Raw genomic sequence first — 23,270 nt, 5'->3', positions numbered from 1 at the left:
TGAATTTGATCCTCCCTTTTGGTCTCCTCTTCTTCAGCTCACCTTTTGTGGGGAACATTACATTTCAAAGTAGTTTTGTCTTGCCTTCTGAAAGGAGTTCAACAGCTATTCAAGGACTTCTGTTAAGTTCCATTAGAGGGGAGACAGTTTACTATTTGCCACACCAGACCCCATGACCATATTCACAAACTTATTTAGAATATGAGTCTGCACATAAGAGACATGTGACAAACTACTGCCTTGGCAATATTCCTGTTTTCCTGTTCCTGGTACTCTGCCAAACTTATTGCACATCTGGTTTTTACTAAAAGTCTTAAGGATCTATTTGTTTCCCTGGCAGATACATCATTCTACTTTTATTATTGATCATGAAACAGACCTCACACAGCAGTCAGCTATTGGCAAACCAAAAAACATGGGAAAAGTCATTGTTCTGTGACATGCTATGATGTTTGCACTTGCATCCTATACAGGTGTTCATACTAGCTGTAGAGTTTACTGAAGTATTTCTCTTTGATAAAACATCAATGTAGGTTCATTTGCATGAGCTACTGTATACATCCATTTTTGGGGCTGCGAAGTGTGAAGAAAAGCATGATGGATTTTTTTCAGTAAACAGGTATTAATAATCACTGGCTAGCGAGCATGTCCAACAATAGCACTCATCTGTGTAAATGCAGATATTTAAAAATTAAGTGTCTAGTCTTTGTTATGTGCGAGACATGAGTTGAAACTCACCCAGTCCCAGCAATGGCTGTATTAACTGCCCACTGAAAATGATTCCCCTCCTACTTTTAGATGGTTAGATGAATCTACTCTATCAGGACAGGTTTGCATTTTCTACATCAAATGCTCAGCATTGCACTGTAAATGCTTAGTGTTGCACTGTAAAGTTATACAGTGATGCTATAATGCCATGAAAAATTAAGTTACTCATGAAGAAACGTCAATGTGGTATTTTAAAGGTGTACTACAATAGCACTGATATTAAAAGGCATGCACGGTGCCCAGTCCAAGTAAGAAGCCCATTAGGACATATAGTCCAGCCTTACTGAAATTGTTTAACCAAACTTCACCTTCAGCTACATTTCTCTTCAAATTCCTGGTTGTACTGTAACAGCCAGTGCCTTGTCAGTAGTTACAGTCAGCCAGAGGCTCTCCCCAGCCACGCAGGCCAAGCAAGATCCCAGAGTCATGGCCGGCGGAAGGCCGCCAGCAGCTGAACACAGTGCCGTGCCTCACCTGCTCCTCAGGACCCAGCAGGGGTCCCACCACGCACAAATACCGCGGTGGGACCCCTGATTTCCGCACACGGACCCCGAGCAGGCCAGCCTGTGGGCAAGTACTGAACCAACGCTCTGAAGTGCTGCCAGGGCTCCAGTGCGTTAGAAAATGCCGTTCTACAGAGTGAATCTGTGGCCCCCTGCCGAGGCCAGGCCAGGCCCGCCTGCGCCAGGGCCCAGCTTCGAGCCACGGCTGGGGTAAACTCTTAATGCTGCACCAGCCCTAAACAAACCCAAAACCTCCACACCGTGAGCGCTGTTCATACGCTCAGGCCGCCGGGAGGGCCCTGCCCCACGGCTACCCCGCCGCTGGCAGGCGGCCCACGCCCGCCGCCTAGCGCAGGCTCCCGGGGCCCGGGGGGGAGCGGGGAGGCGCTGCTTGGCGGCCACGTCGTTGTGAGGGCTTTGCGTCTTAGCCGTAAAGCGCGGAGCGTCGCCCGTGGGAGGCGGGGGCAGTTTGAAGTGAAGCGGCGGTTTGTGCGGGCGGGCCGGCGGTATGGCGGGGGGCCGCGCCATCGCTGGCGAGCTCAGCCTCATGGATAAGGGCGTTAAGAGGTGAGGAGCGTAATGGCGTCCCGCAGCAGCCGGCACTGGGAGCGGGGCGCTCGGGATGAGGGGAGGCCGGAGCGGGGCGCTGGGCGGGGGCGGGTGGAGCGGCCTGGGGGTGAAGCTGCCCGGTGGCGACAGGGGCCTTTCCTTCGCAGCCTGCTGGACGTGTCCCTGAGCCCGGGCCTGCACACGCTCAACGTGCACTGTAACCGCATCTCCAGAATCGAAGGGCTCAGCCACCTCCGGAATCTGCAGCATTTAGATCTGTCATCAAACGAAATCCGCCGGATCGAGGGGTTAGATTCCTTGGCAAACCTGCGCACCCTAAGTTTATCCTGTAACCTGATAACGAAAGTGGAAGGTCTGCAATATTTATTTATGTCTATTCAGCAACTCGTGAAGCTTTTCTAAGAGTTGCATTAAAGCTTGCTTCTGGAAAGTATGCATATAATTAAGGTTATGCGAAGTTAGTGAGCTGCTAACCATACTATTGTGTAAATTTTAAAAAAATATGTAGTCTTTGTATGATTTATCATAGCAATATGGTGTTAATTTATAAGGGAAACAGTTTATATATTTTTTAGATTTATTGTAGTTTATTGTTGTAATTTGTGGTTATGCTTTTTAAAGGCTTACTTTGCAGGTTTTGATTTGATGAAAGCAGAGCGTTCTTCTGAAATTCTTACTGTTTGTTGTTTTTTTCCCCTCATTTTGTTTAGGACTGGAAAAGCTCTTTAATTTAACTACACTGAATTTGTCATATAATCACATACATGATCTCTCTGGTAAGTGACTTTAGCATGTGCAGTGCAGTAAAAAGCATTTGCCGGACATTAATTTTTAAAAACTTGACCAAGTTTATTTTTAGAAGCTTCTAGTTGTTCAGCCAATTGACTGAGTAATGCTACTAAAGGTGCAATTGCTGCTACTATCAGCTTTCAAGTTTCTAACATCAAGGATTGTTCAGAACTGGATTTTTTTCTCCTGTATACGGCGAGGCCAAGCTTGTTCACTAAGTAGTATACTAAACATTTCAAAAAAAATGCTTTTGGAAGCATTTCGGAAGATATTTCCAAAAGATTCATATATTTCCTTTTTGTAGGACAAAAATGCAACTCTGGATATGATGTGAAAGTTCTTTTCTAAATCTATTTGTTGAAATGGTGGATTTTTACTTGTAAGATTTTTAAGCTGTAGAATCAAGGGAGTTTGTAATAGAAGATTTAAAAGAACATTGGTAACAATTTTGTTAATGAACTGAGTAACAAAAAGGAACTTCAAGCAAAATGTTTATTTTTACATGCTGCTTAGCAGTTAAACTAATCTATTTCTTTGAAGTTAGCTCTTGTAACTAGCTTAAGCATTGCACTGTGTGGTAGTGTACCGTAGCTAATTAATATATGTAGACAAGGATATGGAGCAAAAGTTGTTAGATCATTTCCAGTTATGATATATTATTTGCTGAATATTTTTCAACAGGATGCTATTTGTTCTAAACCCAATAGTCTAGGATTGCTTCAGAAATCGTTATTTTGTGGTTTTTCTCAAATTTTCAGGACTTCAGTGCCTTCATGGAACCAGTCATAAGATTAGCCATATTGACCTACATAGCAACTGTGTAAACAATATTAATCACTTACTTCAGTGCACAAAGGGGCTGCGCTGTTTGACAAATCTGACACTGGAAAAAAATGGAAAAGCCAATCCAGTTTGTCACAGAGCAGGTATGGGTCTCCTGTTAGGTAAATAATTTGTGCTCATTATGTCAGTGATTTCCCTTAAGCTGTGAGCCAGGTTCTGAAGCTTGCAAACCCTTTTGTAAACTGACCGGCCCGCAGGAATCTAAATTCTGTCAAAATTAATCTGTTTGCCATTAAAAAAAATATTATTTTTTTCTTCCCCCTGGGCATATTCTCAACATTTTATCTACTTGTATGCTTTGGTAAGGCTCAACTTTACACATATTATTTTAGGTTAAGGCTGGAGATAGGTAAAGAGTGATGGGAAGAGAAAGTATTGCAGAAATAGGAGGGAAGGAGTATTAATATTATAATGTGGGTGGGTGGAGAATGTGAAGAATGGCGATAGAGATATTGAACTATATAGAATGCGGGCAGGCATGGGAAGTAGATGTTTGTCTGCTGATAGAGACCACAAGAGGAAGATCAGTAATAAGCACTGTTAGCCTTTTGTCCTTGTCCCACAGCTTCAGTAAGCAGTGATAGACTAAGACGCTCTGCAGTAATCAGCATTTTCATCAAAATAGGCAGTGGTTTCACTAGCAGCATGGAGCCAACCTGGAGGAGTATGTGTGGATACATCACTTCCAGTCGTGTTGGGTTTCTGGGTTTGGGATAGGTTTTTTTCACTGTTCAAATGTTACACCTTGTGTTCAAACAAGTTAAACTGTAGCATCCTGTTTTGCTGCAGGTTTTGTTTGTTTTCTTTCTGTATAAGAGAGGGGGAAATCTCTCACAGGAACATAGAAGTGGAGGATTGGTACTTCCGAGACAGCTCAAAGATAGTCTCATTACAAAGAGTAGAACAGTAGGAACTACAATATTACAAAATAGCAACCATATCATGAGCATGTAACTGATACAGGTATAGTATGTGTACAGTTCTTAGAAAGAAACTTCAGAGATAATTGAGGTTTTCAAAAGCACCCATGAACAAGTTTTACAAATGAATTCAGGCACCATGGATGCAGTAACAGGCTATTATAAAGTTACCAGGATAACTTAGGAAATTCCACTAATTTTCTTCTGTAAGTGTTTACGTACCTCTTCATATCTGCCTTTTTGGTGGCACTTGCTTTCAAAGCTGCAGCATTCAGAAGCCAAAATTCTATTAGTTTTTAAATAAATCTGTTTTCAGTGCTTTACAGTTTCATAACGCCTTACTTCATTAACTGAAGAAGCATGAGGTTACGTAAGCCTTTTAGAACTTGCCTTTACCTTATATTTGTCTATCCTTATACTTGATACAACTGTTTTGGTGCAGTAGGCCAATATTAAAAGGTTGTCTGTGCAACTGCAACATGCTGATGTTGGTGGGGAAATCCCCATATGGACCAGGACTAGGCAGGCAGCTTCCCAGTTAATTTGTTTTGTAATGTTGTCTATTGAAAGTCTTGTGGGTTGGGAAAGATGAGACACTTGCAAATAACTCACTCCTTTTTGTCTTCTGTTAAAAATGCAATGCATAATTTAAGATGACATACACTAGATATTGCCTTTGGAGATTAATTTCAATTTAAATCTGGTCTTTTCCTCAAGGTTATAGAGAAATTGTTCTTCAGGCGTTGCCTCAGCTAACAACTCTAGATGGAAGAAATATTTCTGCTGAACCAGCGGACCCAGCAGAAGAAAACTGTTCAGATTTGCAGTGTTTAGAAGACATTTTAGGCTGTTCGGTTTCATCTGGGTTCCCCTTATCCAGAGACCAGGTGCCATAGTTTGTGTGTACTGTTTTTAAAATTGATACATTTCATTTTTATATTGCATGCAACTCATTAATGTTACAAGGATTGTCTTTCCTTTTGATAGGACTATGTTACCTTACCGGTGTTGACACCTCATATTGACCAGGCATTAGCTCATTTTCATCAGCGTACAAGAATACCAGTACAAAGTGCCATCAGCTCCTCTACAGAGCTTGTCTCATCTTCAGAACCAGAGAAGGCTGAACTTGATAAAATATTCAGTGAGATGAGGATTAAAAAAATAGAAGATCAGATTTCACAGATACTGCAAAAGGTGAATGTTTTTCTGTGATTGCACAGAAAGTTTTGTTTGTAAAATGAGGTGTACCTTTTGATTGCACTTTGAATCATGAAAACTTTCATACTGAATAAAAACCCTAGTGTTTGGGACTGGGAGAACTACTGATCGTAGTATATTGGAAAATTGTCTTCTGGTTTTTACTCTGAAGCCATCAATATAGTAACTGAACCAGAGTAAAATATGAAACACAGCAAAATACCTGACTTACAGGGTTGGTGAAAATTAATTTTGCTAATAGTCTAAGTTGGTCTCATATGTTTGTCAGGAATGTTTTTGTAACAGTTCGTGGTGTACCTTGCTTATTTGTTTTATATATTGCACCAAGCTGCTCTGCCTAGGGATTTTGCCAAACTTCAGGTATTTCAAAGATACAGCTGTGTTCTCAAACATGCTGTTCTGTTTGGTTTATATTGTCTTCAAAGCAATGAAATGTTTTAGCAAGGGGGGAGGAGGTTGTTTGGGAGCAATTGTTTACTTTTCTATCAAAATTATTTTGTGTGAACTTTTTAAAAACAGCACCTGAATAAGTGTGAGAAACTAACCCGTTAGAAATTGCAACTTGTATGGATAAAACTTTGATCTGTTATTAGGTATCTGATACCTCAAGAAGGGAAGCTCCTCCAAATGTTCTGAAAGCTAAGAGGGACACAGATCCAACTTCTGAGAGCGAAAATGAGAGTGGGAAAGAGAACAACAGAAAGATTGTGAAAAGAAGCAAGATCCCTACTTACCGTAGAACTACCTTATCTACTAGGTGTCATGCAAATCATCTTAAGAATAAAATAATTGACAGGTATCCCAGTGTTCGCAGTATAAAGCTAAAATTAATTAAGATTAATATTGTCAGAGTGAACTAGTAGTTTGACTTGAAACATTTGGCTGAAAGTGGTAGATTGGGTAAACTAGCTCTGTTAATAATGCTGTGAAAACTACTAGCTGCCGAGCCTTTGCTTGGTCATTTCCCTATACGAGCATTTTCTGTCTTGAGGTGAAAAGGAAATTGATCTGAAGTTTCCAAAATTAACACTTTCAGAATTCTAACAATTTACATTTTCATCTTTGTTTTAAATTGTGGTTACAGACAAATTCTCCACAGACAGAGGAACTGAGTCATTAAAAAATAATAATAAGATTTATGATGTCAGAACGATGGTCAAGGATATAACTGCCCATATTTGGTGATGAAACTGAGAATGCTATAGTAGTTTGATTTATATAGTAAATATCGGAAGTGATGAATAAAAGGTGATATAAATTGGAATATTTTAGTTTAGTCAGCCACTGCAGCTCTACAGCTACTCTGCTTCTCTAAAATTGTTTAATAGCTACATGATCATAAGGTGTTTCTCAGGTAGCATCTGCTAGTCCTACTTTTTTTACACCTGAAGATTTGAATTTAGCTGTTTGTTTTATGATTTGCTTGCAAGTTACTTTCTGTGTGGTTTTGTACTCTGTACAATTCAACTTCTACACAGAACTCTAAAATTTTGACCTGTTATAAAGTGTCTGAATCCCCTGTTGTTTTTTAAACACACCTTGATGTCCTGCGGTTATAGGGAAGAGAAGAAGAGTTCCTCAAAGTGTCCACGCTCCAGTCAGAGACACGCTTATCCCAATTCATCATCCGATACTCGAGACTTAGAAGTAGTGGGAAGAAAAGCTGAAAAGTTAACTGGAATACAGAGCAATATAGAAAGAGTAGAAGAAATGAATTCAGATGCCACAGAGGAATCAACATACCGAGTATGTTTTGCATCATTTCAAGTTAAATATGAGTATGTCTTCACCTGAAGACAACTATATGTCTCCTGGTGAAATTTTAACGTGGGAAGTGACAAAAATAATTGCATGTAGATAGTATCAAAAAAGTTGTGGAGTTCTTGCACTGTCTTTGGGAGAGAATTTATTTCATTTTATGGTGATTTTTGGCCTGGTTGCTTGCACTTCCCTTTGTCATCCATGAATTCCAGAAAGACAAAATATCTTATTCTACAATTACGAATATTGTTTGTCCTTTTTGGCCACACTGGAATGTTTTCTATTAAGCTGATGCTTGCCGCCTTATTGTTTAGGTACTGATTCGAGAACTGGATCAGGAGAAAGAAAAGAGATGGAAAGCAGAGCAAGCAGAGAAGAAATTAATAGAACATGTCAGAGAGCTACAGAGACATGCAAAAGAAGAAAAGAATATTCAAAGTATGGCTGTATACACTTCAGACAGGTGGGGAAACAGTGCTGTAGCATAAAAGTTTGTTTTGGTTTTATTAATTCAAGACAATTCAATTTATAGACTGAAGAAATGAGAACAGCTTTAAACAATATGCTTGGAAAATAATGCATCATGACATAGTGCTAGAATTTCTCTCAGTATTGCCTAATGAAATTCCTTTCTGCAGCTTTCTTCCTGTTCCTGTCTCAGAACAGTACCAGTATGTCAATTTACCTCCATTTCTAGCTGTTACTTTGCAAGCAGTCTCTATCATAATTACACTTTACCTTGCAGCTCAAGCCCTAGTAGCTGTCTCGTGTCGTGTTTTCATCTTCCAGTTCCCAGTCTCCCTTTCCACTTATACATACAGTGTTCTTTTTTTCCTGTATGGTGCACTTGAGCAAAGATGTTTGTGTCAGGGTAGAGTTGGCCAATAGGCAATATGTTGTGCAGGTCAGGCCTAGGGTATCTCCCATAGACTGCTACCATTATCCTTGTGAGTTCTGAGCAGCATCTTCTCCCCCCCCCCCCAGGGAGTTCTCTCTTTTAACAACATATTGTTTGTTCTCAGCTAAGACTGGAGATGTCTGCTGTATTTATATTTTTTTCTTAACTGCATTGTAGTTATCAAAGTTACATTTTCCTTTTTGTAAGGAGGAAACAAGCCAAGTGCTTCCTGAGTTGCCATTCATGTCTGGCTCTGATTGTTTCCTTTTTTTCTTTTTGTTTTAGGTCCACTTTGCACCTTTACTTGTTACTACCTTGTATAAGAGGCTTATTATGTTCCTTTTCATTTGAAATAGATCTTATGTCAAAAATTACTAGAATATTTAAGGATATTTTAAAGTTTTCTGAAGAAAATTATTAAATTACAAATTGATACTATATGTCTGACTACTGTATAAAGCAAAGTGGTACTGGAATGTCATTTCCTTAAAGACCTGTCTATGAGGTTGTCTCCAGCTTAGTTTCTTTCAAAATGAAACTTCATCTAGAAATGATACACATTACTTCAGTAATATTTTACGTATTTTTAAACAGGTTTACATGACAGTGCTTTAAATAGTAAAACTCAGCAAAGAACAAGATATAGTGCTACAATACTTACTAATGTCTTTTTCTCAATGTATTTGGCATCAAACTAAATACTAAAATGTTTGTAATACTTTAGTGGCATTTATTCTCAGGCTAAAGGAACTGATATTGAGAGAGAGAGATATTAAAGCAAGACTGCAGGCAGATGTCCAACAGTTGAAAGGTGAAACTGAAAGACTGACTAATGAGTTAAATCAGGCAAGAAACAAAGAAGTAGAACATCAGAAGGCCATGCAAGCTTTAGAAGAAACACTGTCCAAGATGGAGACACAGAGGCTGCAGCAACGAACAACAGAGGTAAATATTTTCCATGAGTAAATAACACAATGACAGCAGGATGGCTACTATAGTCCTAGATATTAATACATGCTATATTTTACGAGCCTTAAGTCTGAGTTTGCCACAAAAAGACAAGTATCCTTTTTAATTGTCAATTAACGTTTTTTATAAATATGTCATGGATGTGGTTTTAAGATAAAGGAGAATAAGTCCTATGTACTTAACACTGAGAGTTGATATTTTCTGAAAATCAACTTTTTAAAAATGTTGCTGAAATCAGTAAAGATTTTACTATTGGTATGAAAATCTGGTGGTTCTGTTTGTTTTGCTGATCTAAAGAATCAGATTATTTTAATTGTGACCATAAAAATTGCTGAGAACTTAAAGATTCTGGTTGTTTTGGGTTGTTTTTTGTTGTTGTTTATTTGTTTGCTTGGAATTTTTGGTTTTGTTTTTACAGCTGGAGAAGATAATGATGCTTTTGTTGCCACAGGCACTTTGTTCAGTATACTAATACGTAAAATCAAGATGCTGGACCAGATACTGCCACTATTTCTGACTGACTAACTGATGAATTTTCAGTGGTCAAATGCTCCATCCTCCAGTAAATGTTCCTGTTGTTTGATTCTTATTCCTGTGTCACTGAGTGCATCCACTTACAGAAATTGAATCCTAATATATCCATTGGGAAAAGTGTCTGAACTGCTAGTGTGGTGCTGTAGGGCGTGTTGTTGCTCAGATACCCTGAAAGGAAACAGAATTGGGGAGGGTGCTGGCAGCCAAACTGTAAGAGCCATTCAAGTTATGGATTAGCCACCCTCCACTTTAGGTTTGTTTAGGCACCTGAGTGGCTCTTCCATTTCCTTCCGTACCTGTAAAGACCCTGAAGCTATTACGGATCTAGAAGTGACCTTCAGTTTAGATCAGGTATCTGCTTGTCATTTTGAAAACTGCTAAATTAGTGATTTAGAGAAGAGTGGATGGTTTTGGGGCCTTTGGTTTTTTTGGGTTTTTTTCTTTTTCTATAAGAAAGTAAATATTTATGTATGAGGTTTTTATTTTTTCTTTGAGTTTGTAGAAGTAATCTCTTTTGATAGTAGTAACATCTTTTTTATTAACTGCAGAATTTTAAGGGAAGGCCTTTGTTCCTGTCTTTAAGATTCTGTAGGAAATATTCTTTAATAATTATGTTTAAAAGAATAATCATGATTCTCTAAGCCTAACAAACTCTAGAATATTTTATAGAGCTTTCTTATAGTACACATTGGCAGTTAGCTTCAGTGGTAAATTTTGGTTACTTATGGTAGTCACTGTTCAAGGATTCCAGTCAACATTACTAGATTACTTCTTTAAGGGGTTCAAGATAAATAAGTTACAATGGATCTAAATTGTACCCTATTTTCTAGCAGTCTTTAAATTTGTATGTGTTCTCACTTGAAATTTTTGTTTTTAAATACTGCAGTTTAGGAGAGAATTGCTTCACTTCATCCGCAAAACAACAGGAATGCAGTGGGGATGAGTTTAAGTGTTGCTTATGAAGAGGCTTAATATGTAGAACATGAGAACTTAAGTTCATACTCAAGCCTCATAACGATTTTCATACAACTGAAGTTACTGTATGAACTTTAGGTACCTCTAGCACTTTGAAGCTAGAACTCATAACATGCAGCAGCGCTTATGTATCTTAAGGGACGTTGCAGGAGATGATAAACATTGGAAACAATGTTTTATTTATCAGTGCAGGACATGCCTTACATGTTCCTTAATTTTTTATTTTTTTTTTTTTAATTTTTCATTTTGATTAATTGTTCAAAAATCAAGTTGCAGGAACAGATGTGATAGAATTCTGAAAGAAAACAGATTTAGGTTGGGATTTTTTTATTACTTGGTCTTTTTTGTTTTGTGGAGATTGGGGTTTGTTTGTTTTATTGTGAGTGTTGGAAATCAGACCAGTTGTTTCTGGCATTCTAGCTCTGCCGTTAGATAACTGACACTTAAAACTAATCTTGAGTAGTCCATTAACCATTCACAGATTTGATAACTCTGGAAAGCAGAGAGATTAGAATTGTGGAAGTACAGAATTTGGAGGCCCTTTGCTTTGCTTAGGAGGACAGATTGACAAGATAGTTGTTACTGCTCGCTACTTGATCACAATAGGATTGAAATGAATGCTACAAGTAATGATTAAGAGTAAGAAAATCTCCATTAATATCACTTCCGCTGTTTCTGTTACACATTCTAATCTGGAGCCTTCTGAAGTGTCTTGATTCTGAATTACCATTTCATGAGTAATTAAAACCTTTTTTTATAACTTTTTTCATATTTTTTTCCTACTTGTTGCATCAGAAAAGACAGCTTTGTATGTAAAAGGCTTAAGATTATATGATGGATTTATTCATAAAAATTTGCATCAAATGGAAAAAGTGGACTATGTCACCTGGTATTTATAATATTTAATATATATTATTTAATAATATATATTAAATCATTAGAAAGAAGCTCTGTTCAGCAACTTTAAACTGTAAAACAATAAGATACAGATTTTGGTAACTGTGGTGTTTAAAAAAGTTATATTGGATGCATCTAAAAATATTTTGCTTGAAACTAATGCAAGTATTACAATACCAGAGATTCTAACTGAGGAAATCATTCTGCAGATATATTTGTTCCACTTCTCCACTTTTGGGGTCTTCATACAAATTAAGTAAATGTCCTTGGTTCTTCCTGAAAGTTGCTTTTTTTTTGTGTGTGTTGTAGTAAGTTAATCTAAGACTTAATTTTTAAAATCTTGTCTTAAATTTCTGCAAGTGTAACAAAACAAATTAAGCTAAAAAAAACCCAAACACACACCACAAAACATTCCTTTGTCTTGGGCTAGGTAACATAATAACATTCCATAACATTTTGTGAAAAATACAGTTGTGGTGTTTGCTGTAAACATAATGGCCCAGGTAGACATGTGTAAAACTTAATAAAGCACCTGTTCCTTTGTACTCTAGTATAAGACATGAAGAACAGATTACAGTTTTAAGAAAATCTTGTTTCTCTTTCTATTAATTCAACACAGATGAAACAGGTGCAAGAAGCAGAGCTTAAAGCATCAGCAAATGAAAGAGAAGTACAGTTACTTAGAATATCCTTTCGACAACAGAAGGAGAAGATAAAACAACTACATGAACTTCTTATATTAAGAGAGCAAGAGCAAAGGTATGGGGTCTTCTATTTTCTTTTCAGAAGTTAATGGAGATGCTAGTGTTGCAAATGTGTTTTGTTTAAAGCCATTCTGCAAAGTGTGGCTGTGGTTTTGGTAGTTTGCTCTTTTGTTAATGGGAGAGATGGTCTTTGTAAAAATGTAGATGTTTTCCCACCCATTTTCTTGCTCACTTAAGCATATCTTCATATCTTGTAGATTCCTGACTCATAAAGACAGTGTAGGCAACTGTGTTTTTCCAGCCTTTCATTTGATAGGTTCTTGTCTTATTATATGGCTGAATTCCTTTTAAATATTTCAATTGAGGAAAGAATCAGATAAAAATAAATCACATATGATTTATTGTCTGAAGGTCTGCATATACTACATAACACGAAGTTTAAAAAAAAATAAAAGTCAGCTTCTATAGTATCTTGTTTTAGGGTGGGTTGGCGACTTGCCCATTTGGTTTGAAGAGGAAAACTTGGCTGTTTTCCTCATTCATTTCAAAATTTCCTGTTTCTTGGAGAATACTTGAACACCAGATCTGTGCTATTTAGCTAATACAATTAAATATGTGTGCAAACTAAAGCAACAAGTGGTGTGTGGTATACTAGTATGTGAAGGAAGTTGTTCATAAAATAAGTTGGTTACAGTTCTTTAATTTTAGAAGGATAAATTTATTCCAATACCAAGATAACTGCAGGTTTAGATGGGAAGAATCTGATAGCTGTGTTTTGAGAACTTCCAGTTATTATCTCATACATCTCCAAAAGACGTAATGTGAAGGACAGCAGGTATATTTTGTGTTTGTGCTTTAAGACAGATGAACAGAATAGTCTTAAAGTACAGGTACTTTTGCTATAACATTCTCCTATAGGGATGCTTTCAGACAGGAAGGACATATTCTGGAACTCTTTAGGTCTCCACTGCTGTTGCTTTTCAGATTTTGGGTCTGAACAAGGAGAAACAGTTGAGTGAGGGTGAAGAGAATGACTGCAGAAGAGGTTATACAGTTCTTTTTCCCCCGATTCCAATGTCTTTTCCAGATCTTTGTTAACAGCAAAGCAAACAAACGCTAACAGCAAAAGAGCAATTGAACAATTTCTACAGCAGTTTGAATTTAAAAGTAAGGTTATTCCTTTGGGTGTTTTTAACAGTACTCAGCACAGTTTTCCTCATCCCAGGGCCATTGTCATACAAGACTGAAATCTGTCTGTGAAACTGAGGCATTTACTCCATTTATTACGTAATTTATTGTCCTTTTTAAGAAATTCTATGAAAATGAAACAGTATTGTGAGATACTGCAGGTCTTGTCTCAAGTATATGTTTAACTTCAGGAAAGAACTTGAAACCCGAGTTGCTTTAAATGGACCTGAATTTCAAGATGCTTTGTCAAAGGAAGTGGCTAAAGAGGAGCAGAGGCATGAACAGCGTGTTAAAGAATTTCAGGAGAAAATTAATACGTTAAACCAGAAGTACAAAGAGTTAGAAGATGAGTTTCGTTTAGCTTTAACCATTGAAGCAAAAAGGTTTAAAGAGGTGAGACTAAGAGAACATTTAATCTCAAGCTAAATGTAGCTGTAGTTTTCTTAAACGTGTAGGGTTTGAGGGGGCAGTTGTTTTGAGGTTTTTTTGATCCAAAGTCTCTCCTTCAAGGATTCATCTAAAAGTATGGGTAGTAAGCCTTGGAATATCAATGATTGGAACACAGAGAGGAAATGCCAAGTCAGCACTCAAAAAGCCCAGCATTTTTGTTCATAAGTAAAAGTTAATCAAAAGAATTTAGAAAACCTTCTGTCTGATGGTATTAATATCTTTTAAAAGATGTTGACCTATTAGAACATACTAAATTATTGTAAAAACTCCCTCATGTTTTGCTAAGGTTATGGTTACATATATTCTAATGTAGTTAATAATAAAGTTCTCTATTGTTTAAATTTTCAAAACTGAATTTTGGATAGCATTTTGAAATTCAAATTCAAAACTTGTTATGAAATTCCTTAGATAACTTATTTCTATGGCTAGTGTTCACATTATTTTATATGTTAAATAAAATTTTAAATGCTTCATCTTGACTTAATACATGGGAGAAGAGGGGAAAGAAAAGACTGGGGTTTCACCCTTCAAAGCTTTCTCTTGCAAGGGAAAAAAATATAATTAATTCTAAATTCTTCTGTCCAGATTTTAATGTTAATCTTAACAATAAGATTAAGTCAAGGCATTGTTTTCTTTTCCTAAGATATGTTTTCTGCTCTACTTCCCATCTACCCATTGATTTGTTTTTTTCATTCTGTTTTTACCAACTTGTAGCTGAAAAGAACCAGTTTTTAGAGTTGAGGTATCACCAACAAACTGGTAGAAAACTAGTCTCAGATATTAACTGATTTCCCATACTGTTGAGGAACCTCAGTTTCCTTCTTTATTTGAAATTCCAACATCATTTGTGTGTATGTATTCACACTTTTTCCAAATGTTAGCATTTTTCAAGTCTTATCTTATAAAACTTTAGGTAAAAGAGGGTTTTGACAGTGTTGCTGCTGATCTAGCTGAACATAAACGAGCCCGCTTTGAGTTGGAACAAAAGGAAAAGGAGATGGCAAGTCTGATCCAAGACCTGACAAGTATAGTGAAAGAACAGAAAGCAAAGATTGCAGAATTAACAAAAACAAACGAAGAAGCTACAGCAAACCTTAAGGTACTTGTTTCAAAACATTTCAACTACCTACATGATATTTTGGTAATATTTTATCTATAAAAGCTAACAATTCCATACGAGGTAGATTGACTGAAAGACGTTAAGTTTCCTGTTGCACTAAAACCTAGTACTCCACATCACCCTTTTTTTCTTGCATCTTGCACTTCTGTTTCTCACAAACACTGTTCCTCATAAAGCAAAATCTAGACTCATGTCTTCAGAAGTGCACTTCTTGCCTTGTTTGCACTAACAGTTTGTGTATAATCAAGTGGCCACTCTTCACTGAGATTTAAAAACCTATATTAATCGCCCTGACCCTCTGTAAATACAAAGTAATGAAATACAGTTCTGCAGTGGCCGCTGTATGTGAGGTAAAGATGAAATTGAATAAATAATCAAGTGTAGTTATTAGCAGCTTAATATCTAAGAGTTGCATAAAATTAGCAGTATTAGTCATTAATCTACTAATTGTCTAATTTTAAGGTTAAATACTGTGGGCACAGTTGCTTTATCTTCTACTATTGATCACTGTATAGTAACATACTGTAGTAAGTAGATCCTTAAAAATCTTGGAAACACAACCTTTAAACTGTTGTGTGAACCAGTCCATGTATGTATCCAGTCCCTCTTTATGTTAAACCTTCTGTGCAGTACAACCCCTGCGCAGCTGTTTCTCATCTCCTCCCCTACATGTTGCTGTTGGGGTGTACAAACACTGCGTGTTGCTGTACAGAATAAGATTCTGCCCATCAGTGATGTTGCTAAAAACAAAGTTAAAAAATAGCTACGTTAAACAGCTGTAATCTGTAAAACAAAAAGTAGCCTGCATAACTGCATAATTTAAGGTGGGTATTTAGAAATCAGCTTTACAGTTTTCTGGGATTGAAATATGTCTATTTGAAGCAAATCGTTTGTGTTTTATTACTGGGAAGAGATGCAGATAGAACACTGTATGCAAGCAGTATATTCTTCTTTTGTCACATGTAAGTACTACTTTCCTAGCCACTTATATTGGTGTGAAATTTTGAATAGCTGTTTTAAAAGATCTAATTGTGTTTTTCTAATATTTGTTCATAGTGTCGAACTGGAGAACTTGAAACTGTGATTGAGGAGCACAAACAGAAGGCTATTCAGGTTGAACTTCTGAAAAAGGAAAATGGAAAGCTTATTTCTCAGCTGACAGCCCAGGAATCTGTGATAGACGGGTTAAAAATGGAAAGGAAAATATGGGGGCAGGAGTTGGCACAACAGGGTAATTTTTTTTTTTTCTTTTGTAGAAAGAAATTGTTGGTATTCAGTGTCATACCTTTTAAAGGATGCCTTGTTGATCTTATGCAGTTGTAAAGATGGCATGCTAAAATAATCTTCTGTAGTACACAGGCCATTATAGGAACTATAACAGCAGTAGTGGGAGGTAATTGCAAATACAGTTTACCTATTTCCCAAAAATATCAAAAAACCATGATGTTATGCAAAAAACTTTCAAATATGAAACTAGGAAAACATGGATTTGTAAATATTGTTATGTAATGCTACTTTTCTATCAGATAAGTCTAATGGGAAAATCTCAGTATATATGTTAAAAAAAAAAAAGTGTTAACTGCTGGGTGAAAAAAAGCTTGGGCTTTTATCACTTTTCACTATTCATGTAACTCAGCACCACCTTGTGGGTTGTTTGAGATTAGCTGGGTCTGTAAGAATTACTGGACTTTTATCAGAGAATTTCACAAAGGATAAAATACAGACCTTCAGTTCTACATTTCCTCTTTAAGTTTTACCCACCTACAGATTAAAGCCCTGCAGTGTTTCTAGTGGGCAAAACGGTCATGTTTGATTTTTAAGGTGGTTATTACCTTCGCCTCCCTCCCCCTCCTCCAACATTTTACATCTTGAAGTCATTTGTAAAATGAGTGCTGTAGTGTGAATATCCTGTTTTATCTAGGAGCTCATCTTGCTCAGGATCGGGGAAAACTGGAGGCAAAAATTGAAGTTTTAACGAATGAGATTGAGATGTTAAAAAAGCAAAAGGAACATGACAGTGATACAATAAAAATTAAAAACAAAATAGTGGACGATCAGACAGAAACAATTAGGAAATTAAAAGAAGTAAGTGCCATGTCTGACAGTTTGTGTGCTTAGTTAAAATTAAGACTTGCAGTGAAAGTTGTTGTAAAAGGCTGTAATGAAAGCTGGCTCTGCACTCCTAGTTTAGCAAGCACGATCAGGCTGTCAGTGGCAATTGATTTCACTGAGTGCAGATGAGGGCCTTGTTTTAACTTGGTGTACAGAGATGCTACTTAAAATATCTCTTTGAGCCATATGTATGTGAAGACTTTCTTCTCTTTGCCTTGCTTCAACTTATTCTTGATAATGATTTTGTAAGAGGAAAAGCTAGGGTAGCGTAATTTTTCCTGTGTGTTTAGAAGAAAAGGAAAAAAAAGTTTGCTTCAGATCTATTTCACAATGTAAATATTTTTTTCTTTATTATGTTCTTGTAAATCAGTATTTTAACAGAAGAGCTACTATGTTTTCTTCTATTAATTCCATTCATGTCATTTAGAAACTTAAGACTTTAGATTATTAATCAAAGTTTTATAGCATGTTACATCAGTCAAGGTTAGATGCGTTACTCATTAAGCTATATAGCCACGTAAAAGAATGTGAGCTCAGTGATTTGTGTATGTGAATTGTTGTATTAGTTATAAACTTTTTTCTGAACTTGCTTTCAACTTCAGATTTATGTTTTGATGTTTTGTTGTTTTTTAATTCTAACGTCTTTCAGATGAAGATTATTTAACTGGCTATCACTTTACTAAGTGTTTTTCATATAATTATATGTTTAAAGAGCAAACTTTCACATGTCCCTCTCTGCTTTTTTCCAGCATAGACTAAACACATATTCTTAAAGGGTATTTAACAATATAGTTATATTATTGAATATAGTATATTTAACAATAAAGTTAAAATGAAGGGAGTTTGTGTTCAAAAATATTTGTCTCCTAAAGGGCTTACAAGAAAAAGATAAACAAATCAGAAAACAGCATGAAGAAAATCTGGAAGCTCGGAAACTTTTTCAAGTACAGTTGGATGAAAAGGCTGCTGAACTTGAAGAGCTAATGGGAAAATTAGAAAGGCTAAATGGAAGAAAAGAGGAATTAAAGCAACTGCTAGAAGAAAAAGAAGTAGAACTTGATGACATTAAGAATGCACACAGGTGACAAAAGTGGCAATAATCCTTTGAGATCATCATAGTATGCAACACTGCTCTGAAGTTATTCTATGGTCAGAGAGTACTTGCTGGCTATTAAAACCCACAGAAATATAGAAAAATGGAAGCATGGAAAACTTTTTTACTCCCTTCTAAGAAGTGGTATCTATATCCATTGTAAATGTGTGCGTTTTATTTTTCAGTGCACTGAAAAAGAAGTGGCAAGGTAAAGGAGACCTATTAAGTCAGCTGGAGGTGCAGGTTAAACAAATGAAGGAGAGCTTTGATATCAAAGAGAAACGGTTGATTGAAGAGAGAAACAAAAGTCTTCAAACTCAGAGGTGAGCACCTTAATAGCTTATTTTGTGACTGCTCAGTTGGTATAGAGTTGCCCTGTTAATAATAGTACAGAAATGTGTGATTATTTAGTGAAAAAAATGCATAATGCCTTTTTAAGTACTTGATGAGCCCAGTTGCCGCAAACTCTGTGTGCATAGACATAATTCTTGCTATACAGGTGACTGACTTTGTGAAACTAGCATCCAGCTACAGTATTTTTTCCTTGTAACTTAGCTATGTTCCTATTTTCTTTGAAAATACTTGGACTCTACAGTCCTTCCTCCCTAATATGCTCATTCCACCACAATGCTTTTGATTTACCTCTGTGAGGAAACTTGATGTCACGTTTGCATGATAGGGACTCTTATACAGTCATCAAACATGCTGGCTGGAGGCATGCAGTGAAGATGCTTGTACACGTGAGGGACAGTCTGTAGCAGAGTTTCGTTGAGCATGAGCCTGTCAACCTTTTAGCTTGTAACCAGAACATGTGGGACAAATTGGTTGCAAATTGCAGGTCAAGCCAAGCAGCTGTGGCTTGCATGTGGGCTTAGAAGGGGGGCCACAGTGCTTGGCTAATGTCTCTGCAGGATAATGAAAATACCTCATGCACTTTGGAGGAAATTGAGGACTGATCCTCAATATTTGTCACAAGAATACTAATAAATCATAGAATTGTTTAGGCTGGAAAAGATCTTTAAGATCATTGAGTCCAACTGTTAACCTGGCACTGCCAAGTCCACCACTAAACCATGTCCCTAAGTGCTACCTCTAAACGTCTTTTAAACACTTCCAGTGAAGGTGACTCCACCACCTCCCTCCAGTACTTGACAACCCTTTCAGTGAAGAAATATTTCCTAATATCCAATCTAAATTTTTCCTAATATCCAATACCCAGTTGCACCTCCCCTGGTGCGGCTTGAGGCTGTTTCTTTCCTCTTGTCCTTTTGTTTGTTATCTGGGAGAAGAGACAGACACACACCTCGCTACAACCTCATTTCAGGTAATTGTAGACAGCTATACAGTCTCCCCTGAGCCTCCTTTTCTCCAGACCAAACAACCCATGGTTCTCAGCCACTCCTCCTAAGACTTGTGCTCCAGACCCTTCACCAGCCCCGCCGTCCTTCTCTGGACACACTCCAGCACCTCTACATCCCTCTTGAAGTGAGGGGCCCAAAACTGAACACAATATTCAAGGTGCGGCCTCACCAGTGCCAAGTATAGTCCTGCTGGCCACACAGTTTCTGATACAGGCCAGGATGCTGTGGGCCCCCTTGCCCCCCGGGGCACACTGCTGGCTCATGCCCAGCCGGCCGTCAGCCAGCTCCCCCAGGCCCTTTTCCCCCAGGCAGCTTCCCAGCCGCTCTGCCCCAGCCTGCAGCGCTGCCTGGGGCTGCTGTGACCCAAGGGCAGGGCCCGGCACTGAGCCTGGTTGAACCTCCTACAACTGGGCTCGGCCCATCGGTCCAGCCTGCCCAGATCCCTCTGCAGAGCCTCCTGCCCTCCAGCAGAGCGACACTCCCCCCAGCTTGGTGTCAATTAATATTTCAGCCTGTGATAAACAGACTGTTTATAAGTTACCTGTCATTCTCTTCTCATACAAGTAGCAACAAGTTTTAAGTTTCTTTTATTGTTTCTCTTGTACTGTCAATTTTTTTGAGCAGTTAATAGTAAATACAAGATGATACAGAAACAAATACTCATAACCCAGAAAACAGGGCCTTAGATGATGCTCAGTTATTTTATGTGTTCAATTATAGAGAAGTATGGTAGACTGCTGCCTGTGATAAGCTCAGATTGTTAGTATGATTTTTACTGTACTCTTTGGCCCCTTTCTCTTTTCTTCTTTCCTCCCAACTATTCTTAAGAAAAGAATAGCTAGTTAATTATTTACTACATATTTATCTAGCAGTGATAACCACAGTGTTACTGAAGGAATAAGCTAGTATGATGAAGATTTTTTGCTTTACAATTTTAAATTAAATACTTTGATGAATTATACTTTCAATATTATTTTAAGGAAGGTTATTGATTAATAAATGAAAGAAAATAACTTGATGGTTGAGTTTGATTTAAAAAGCAAACAAACAAAAAAAACCACAATTAAGCAAAAACCAACCACCTCAAATAGTCAGTAGTACCAGGTTTTGAAATTGTTAGATGATCAGTAGTGAAGCTGAAATTCTGTCCCAAATAATTCTGTTTTGCTTCAAAATTTTGTGGTAAATCAGTTGTGTAGTGGAATAATTTGCCTTGCCTTCTATTGCTACATATGATAGAATTATCCTCTAAAAGCAGAATTTGCTTGCAGTCAAGGAAATACTTCTACTGTGAAGCAGACACTTCTCTCTTTCTGTGAGACACAGGCTTACAGGCCATTTACAGGGTTGCATAGTTCTGTCATTGACTTCTCAGGAAGCAAAAGCCTAAGTAGATGTTTGAAAATAGGTGGAGTTCTTACCCATATTGACAGTAGGAAGCTCAAATCTTCGTATTCTTTGCTAGTAATTAAACTCTTTCTGCTGAGAGGAGTGCCAGAAGCCCTAAACACAGTGCATGAAACTAGAACACATGCTTGAAAAAATGACATGTTCTGATGCTAGATATTGAAATAATTGTCTTCGTGCCTGTGTTATTAAAGCCTTATCAAAGGCAGAATTGAGCAAAGCAAAATACTTCAGTTGTTTGCAGGAATGTGATTTTCTTTAAAATTTTTTTTATCATTTTTTAGGATTGCTGTGGAAAAGCTTCATGAAATGGATAATGCTTTTAGAAAACAACTTGAGTCAATGTTGGCAGCCCATCAGGAAGAACTATTGCAGCTGGCAAACGAAAAGGAAAAACAAATAGAAGCAGCAAATGAGAAAGTAATTTTAATACTAAACTTAAATGTTTACTGTATTTGAATTTTTATTCTAAAGCTGCTACAACAGTGGTGCTTGGAAGTCACCTGTTTGTATCTACCTGGCTAATCTCTGGCTGGAAACAGCCCTGGCTTAATCACAGAATCATGTAGGTTGGAAAAGGCCTTTGAGATTATCAGTTCCAACCGTTAACCCAAGGCTGCCAAATCCATCACTAAACCACATCCCTAAGCACCACATCTAGGTGTTTTTTAAACACCTACAGGGATGGAGACTCCACCACCTCCCTGGGCAGCCTGTCCCAATGCTTGACCACCCTTTCAGCAAAGAAATTTTTCCTAATATCCTCCTAAACCTCCCCTGGTGTAACCGGAGGCTGTTTGCTCTTGTCCTTTTGCTTATTATCTGGGAGAAGAGACAGACACACACACCTGGCTACAGCCTCCTTCCAGGTAGCTGTAGAGAGCAATAAGGTCCCCCCCGAGCCTCCTCTTCTCCAGGCTGAACACCACCACTTCCCTCAGCCGCTTCTCACAAGACCTGTGCTCCAGACCCTTCACCAGTTTTGTTGCCCTTCTGTGGACACGCTCCAGCACCTCAGTGTCTGTCTGTCTTGTAGTGAGGGGCCCAAAACTATGCAGTATTCGAGGTGTGACCTCACCAATGCCAAGTCGAGGGGGACAATCGCTTCCCTTGTCCTGCTGGCCACACTGTTGTGGATACAAGCCGGGCTTGGCCACCTGGGCACACTGCTGGCTCATGTTCAGCTGGCTGTCAACCAGCAGTTCAGTTTACTACTCAAACTGTACCATCATGAAGTTCTGTATCGAAGCAAAGTAAAGTTGCCATGCTATGTAGCTGTTACGAGTCGATAGCTTAATATTTCCTAATCTATACAGGCAAGAATAATGATGATTATGCCAGGTAATTAATTTCACTCACCTAGGCCAGTGTTAACAGTTGCTGTTCCTGTCATATACTGCATTCTTCCTTAGTGTGACAACTGGTGCTTTCTCTGCATAGTAGGTATTTTGGTTTGATACATTACTATCTCCTAGCAAACTAATACCTTTTTTAAAGCAAAATTCTGCTACTGCATCCAGCGTCAAAAGTAGTGCATTGCTTATTTAAACATAAGCATATCACTCTTGCATAGCTCATCAGTGTTAAAAATTGCCAAGATTATATGGTTTTAGGTATATTAAGGAAAAGCAAGAATTCTATTTGATCTCCATGTGCTCTTTCAGGTTTACTATGTTGAAGAAGAAATGCGGCAGCTTCTGCAGGAAATGGCAAACAATAAAAAAGCCATGGAAAACAAAATAAGACGACTTACACATGCACTGAATGATATTCAACAAGATCTTTGAAGATTATTAATATATACACTAAAAATGTGTATTATACATATGCAAATTCATATGCTACAATGCACTTTTCCTTGTTTTCTAGGAAATAAATTCTTTGTGATATATTTTGATGGTTTAGCAATCAGACAAATTTTTACATTATTTTCGTAATGGTTATTTCTAGCTTTTTGTTACTTTTCACTATTTCACTGTTTTGTCAAAACGGGTCAAAACACATTTATAGATTAAAAGCATTATACGAAATGAGAATTAGTGTGTTTAATAAGAGAAAAGAAGGTTGGGCCTTTGCTTCTAAGACAGGAGCTTGATGGTTTGCTTCGCTGGGGTAAAGAGTCTTGTAATGAGAGATCCAAGAATTTACCGGAAAGTATGTTTAATCTGCACTGTTGATGAAGGATGC

General features: G+C 37.6%; 1 protein-coding gene across 1 annotated transcript; it reads left to right on the top strand.

Annotated features, from left to right (window-relative positions):
* The first annotated feature begins 1,705 nt into the window (after positions 1–1,705).
* Positions 1,706–22,974, top strand: LRRCC1 (leucine rich repeat and coiled-coil centrosomal protein 1). Its single transcript, XM_037380756.1, has 19 exons — positions 1,706–1,838; positions 1,988–2,193; positions 2,552–2,617; positions 3,389–3,556; positions 5,111–5,280; positions 5,381–5,590; positions 6,208–6,410; positions 7,174–7,360; positions 7,690–7,838; positions 9,014–9,218; positions 12,268–12,407; positions 13,732–13,933; positions 14,904–15,089; positions 16,167–16,341; positions 17,032–17,195; positions 18,095–18,303; positions 18,501–18,638; positions 21,368–21,503; positions 22,748–22,974. The coding sequence occupies exons 1-19, from the start codon at positions 1,780–1,782 to the stop codon at positions 22,868–22,870; spliced, it is 3,096 nt and encodes a 1,031-aa protein (XP_037236653.1). The 5' UTR covers positions 1,706–1,779; the 3' UTR covers positions 22,871–22,974.
* Positions 22,975–23,270: the final 296 nt, after the last annotated feature.

Source organism: Falco rusticolus, chromosome 3 (genome assembly GCF_015220075.1).
Source record: "Falco rusticolus isolate bFalRus1 chromosome 3, bFalRus1.pri, whole genome shotgun sequence".
NCBI classification, from domain to species: Eukaryota; Metazoa; Chordata; class Aves; order Falconiformes; family Falconidae; genus Falco; species Falco rusticolus.
This window is presented reverse-complemented; position numbering and strand designations above follow the sequence as displayed.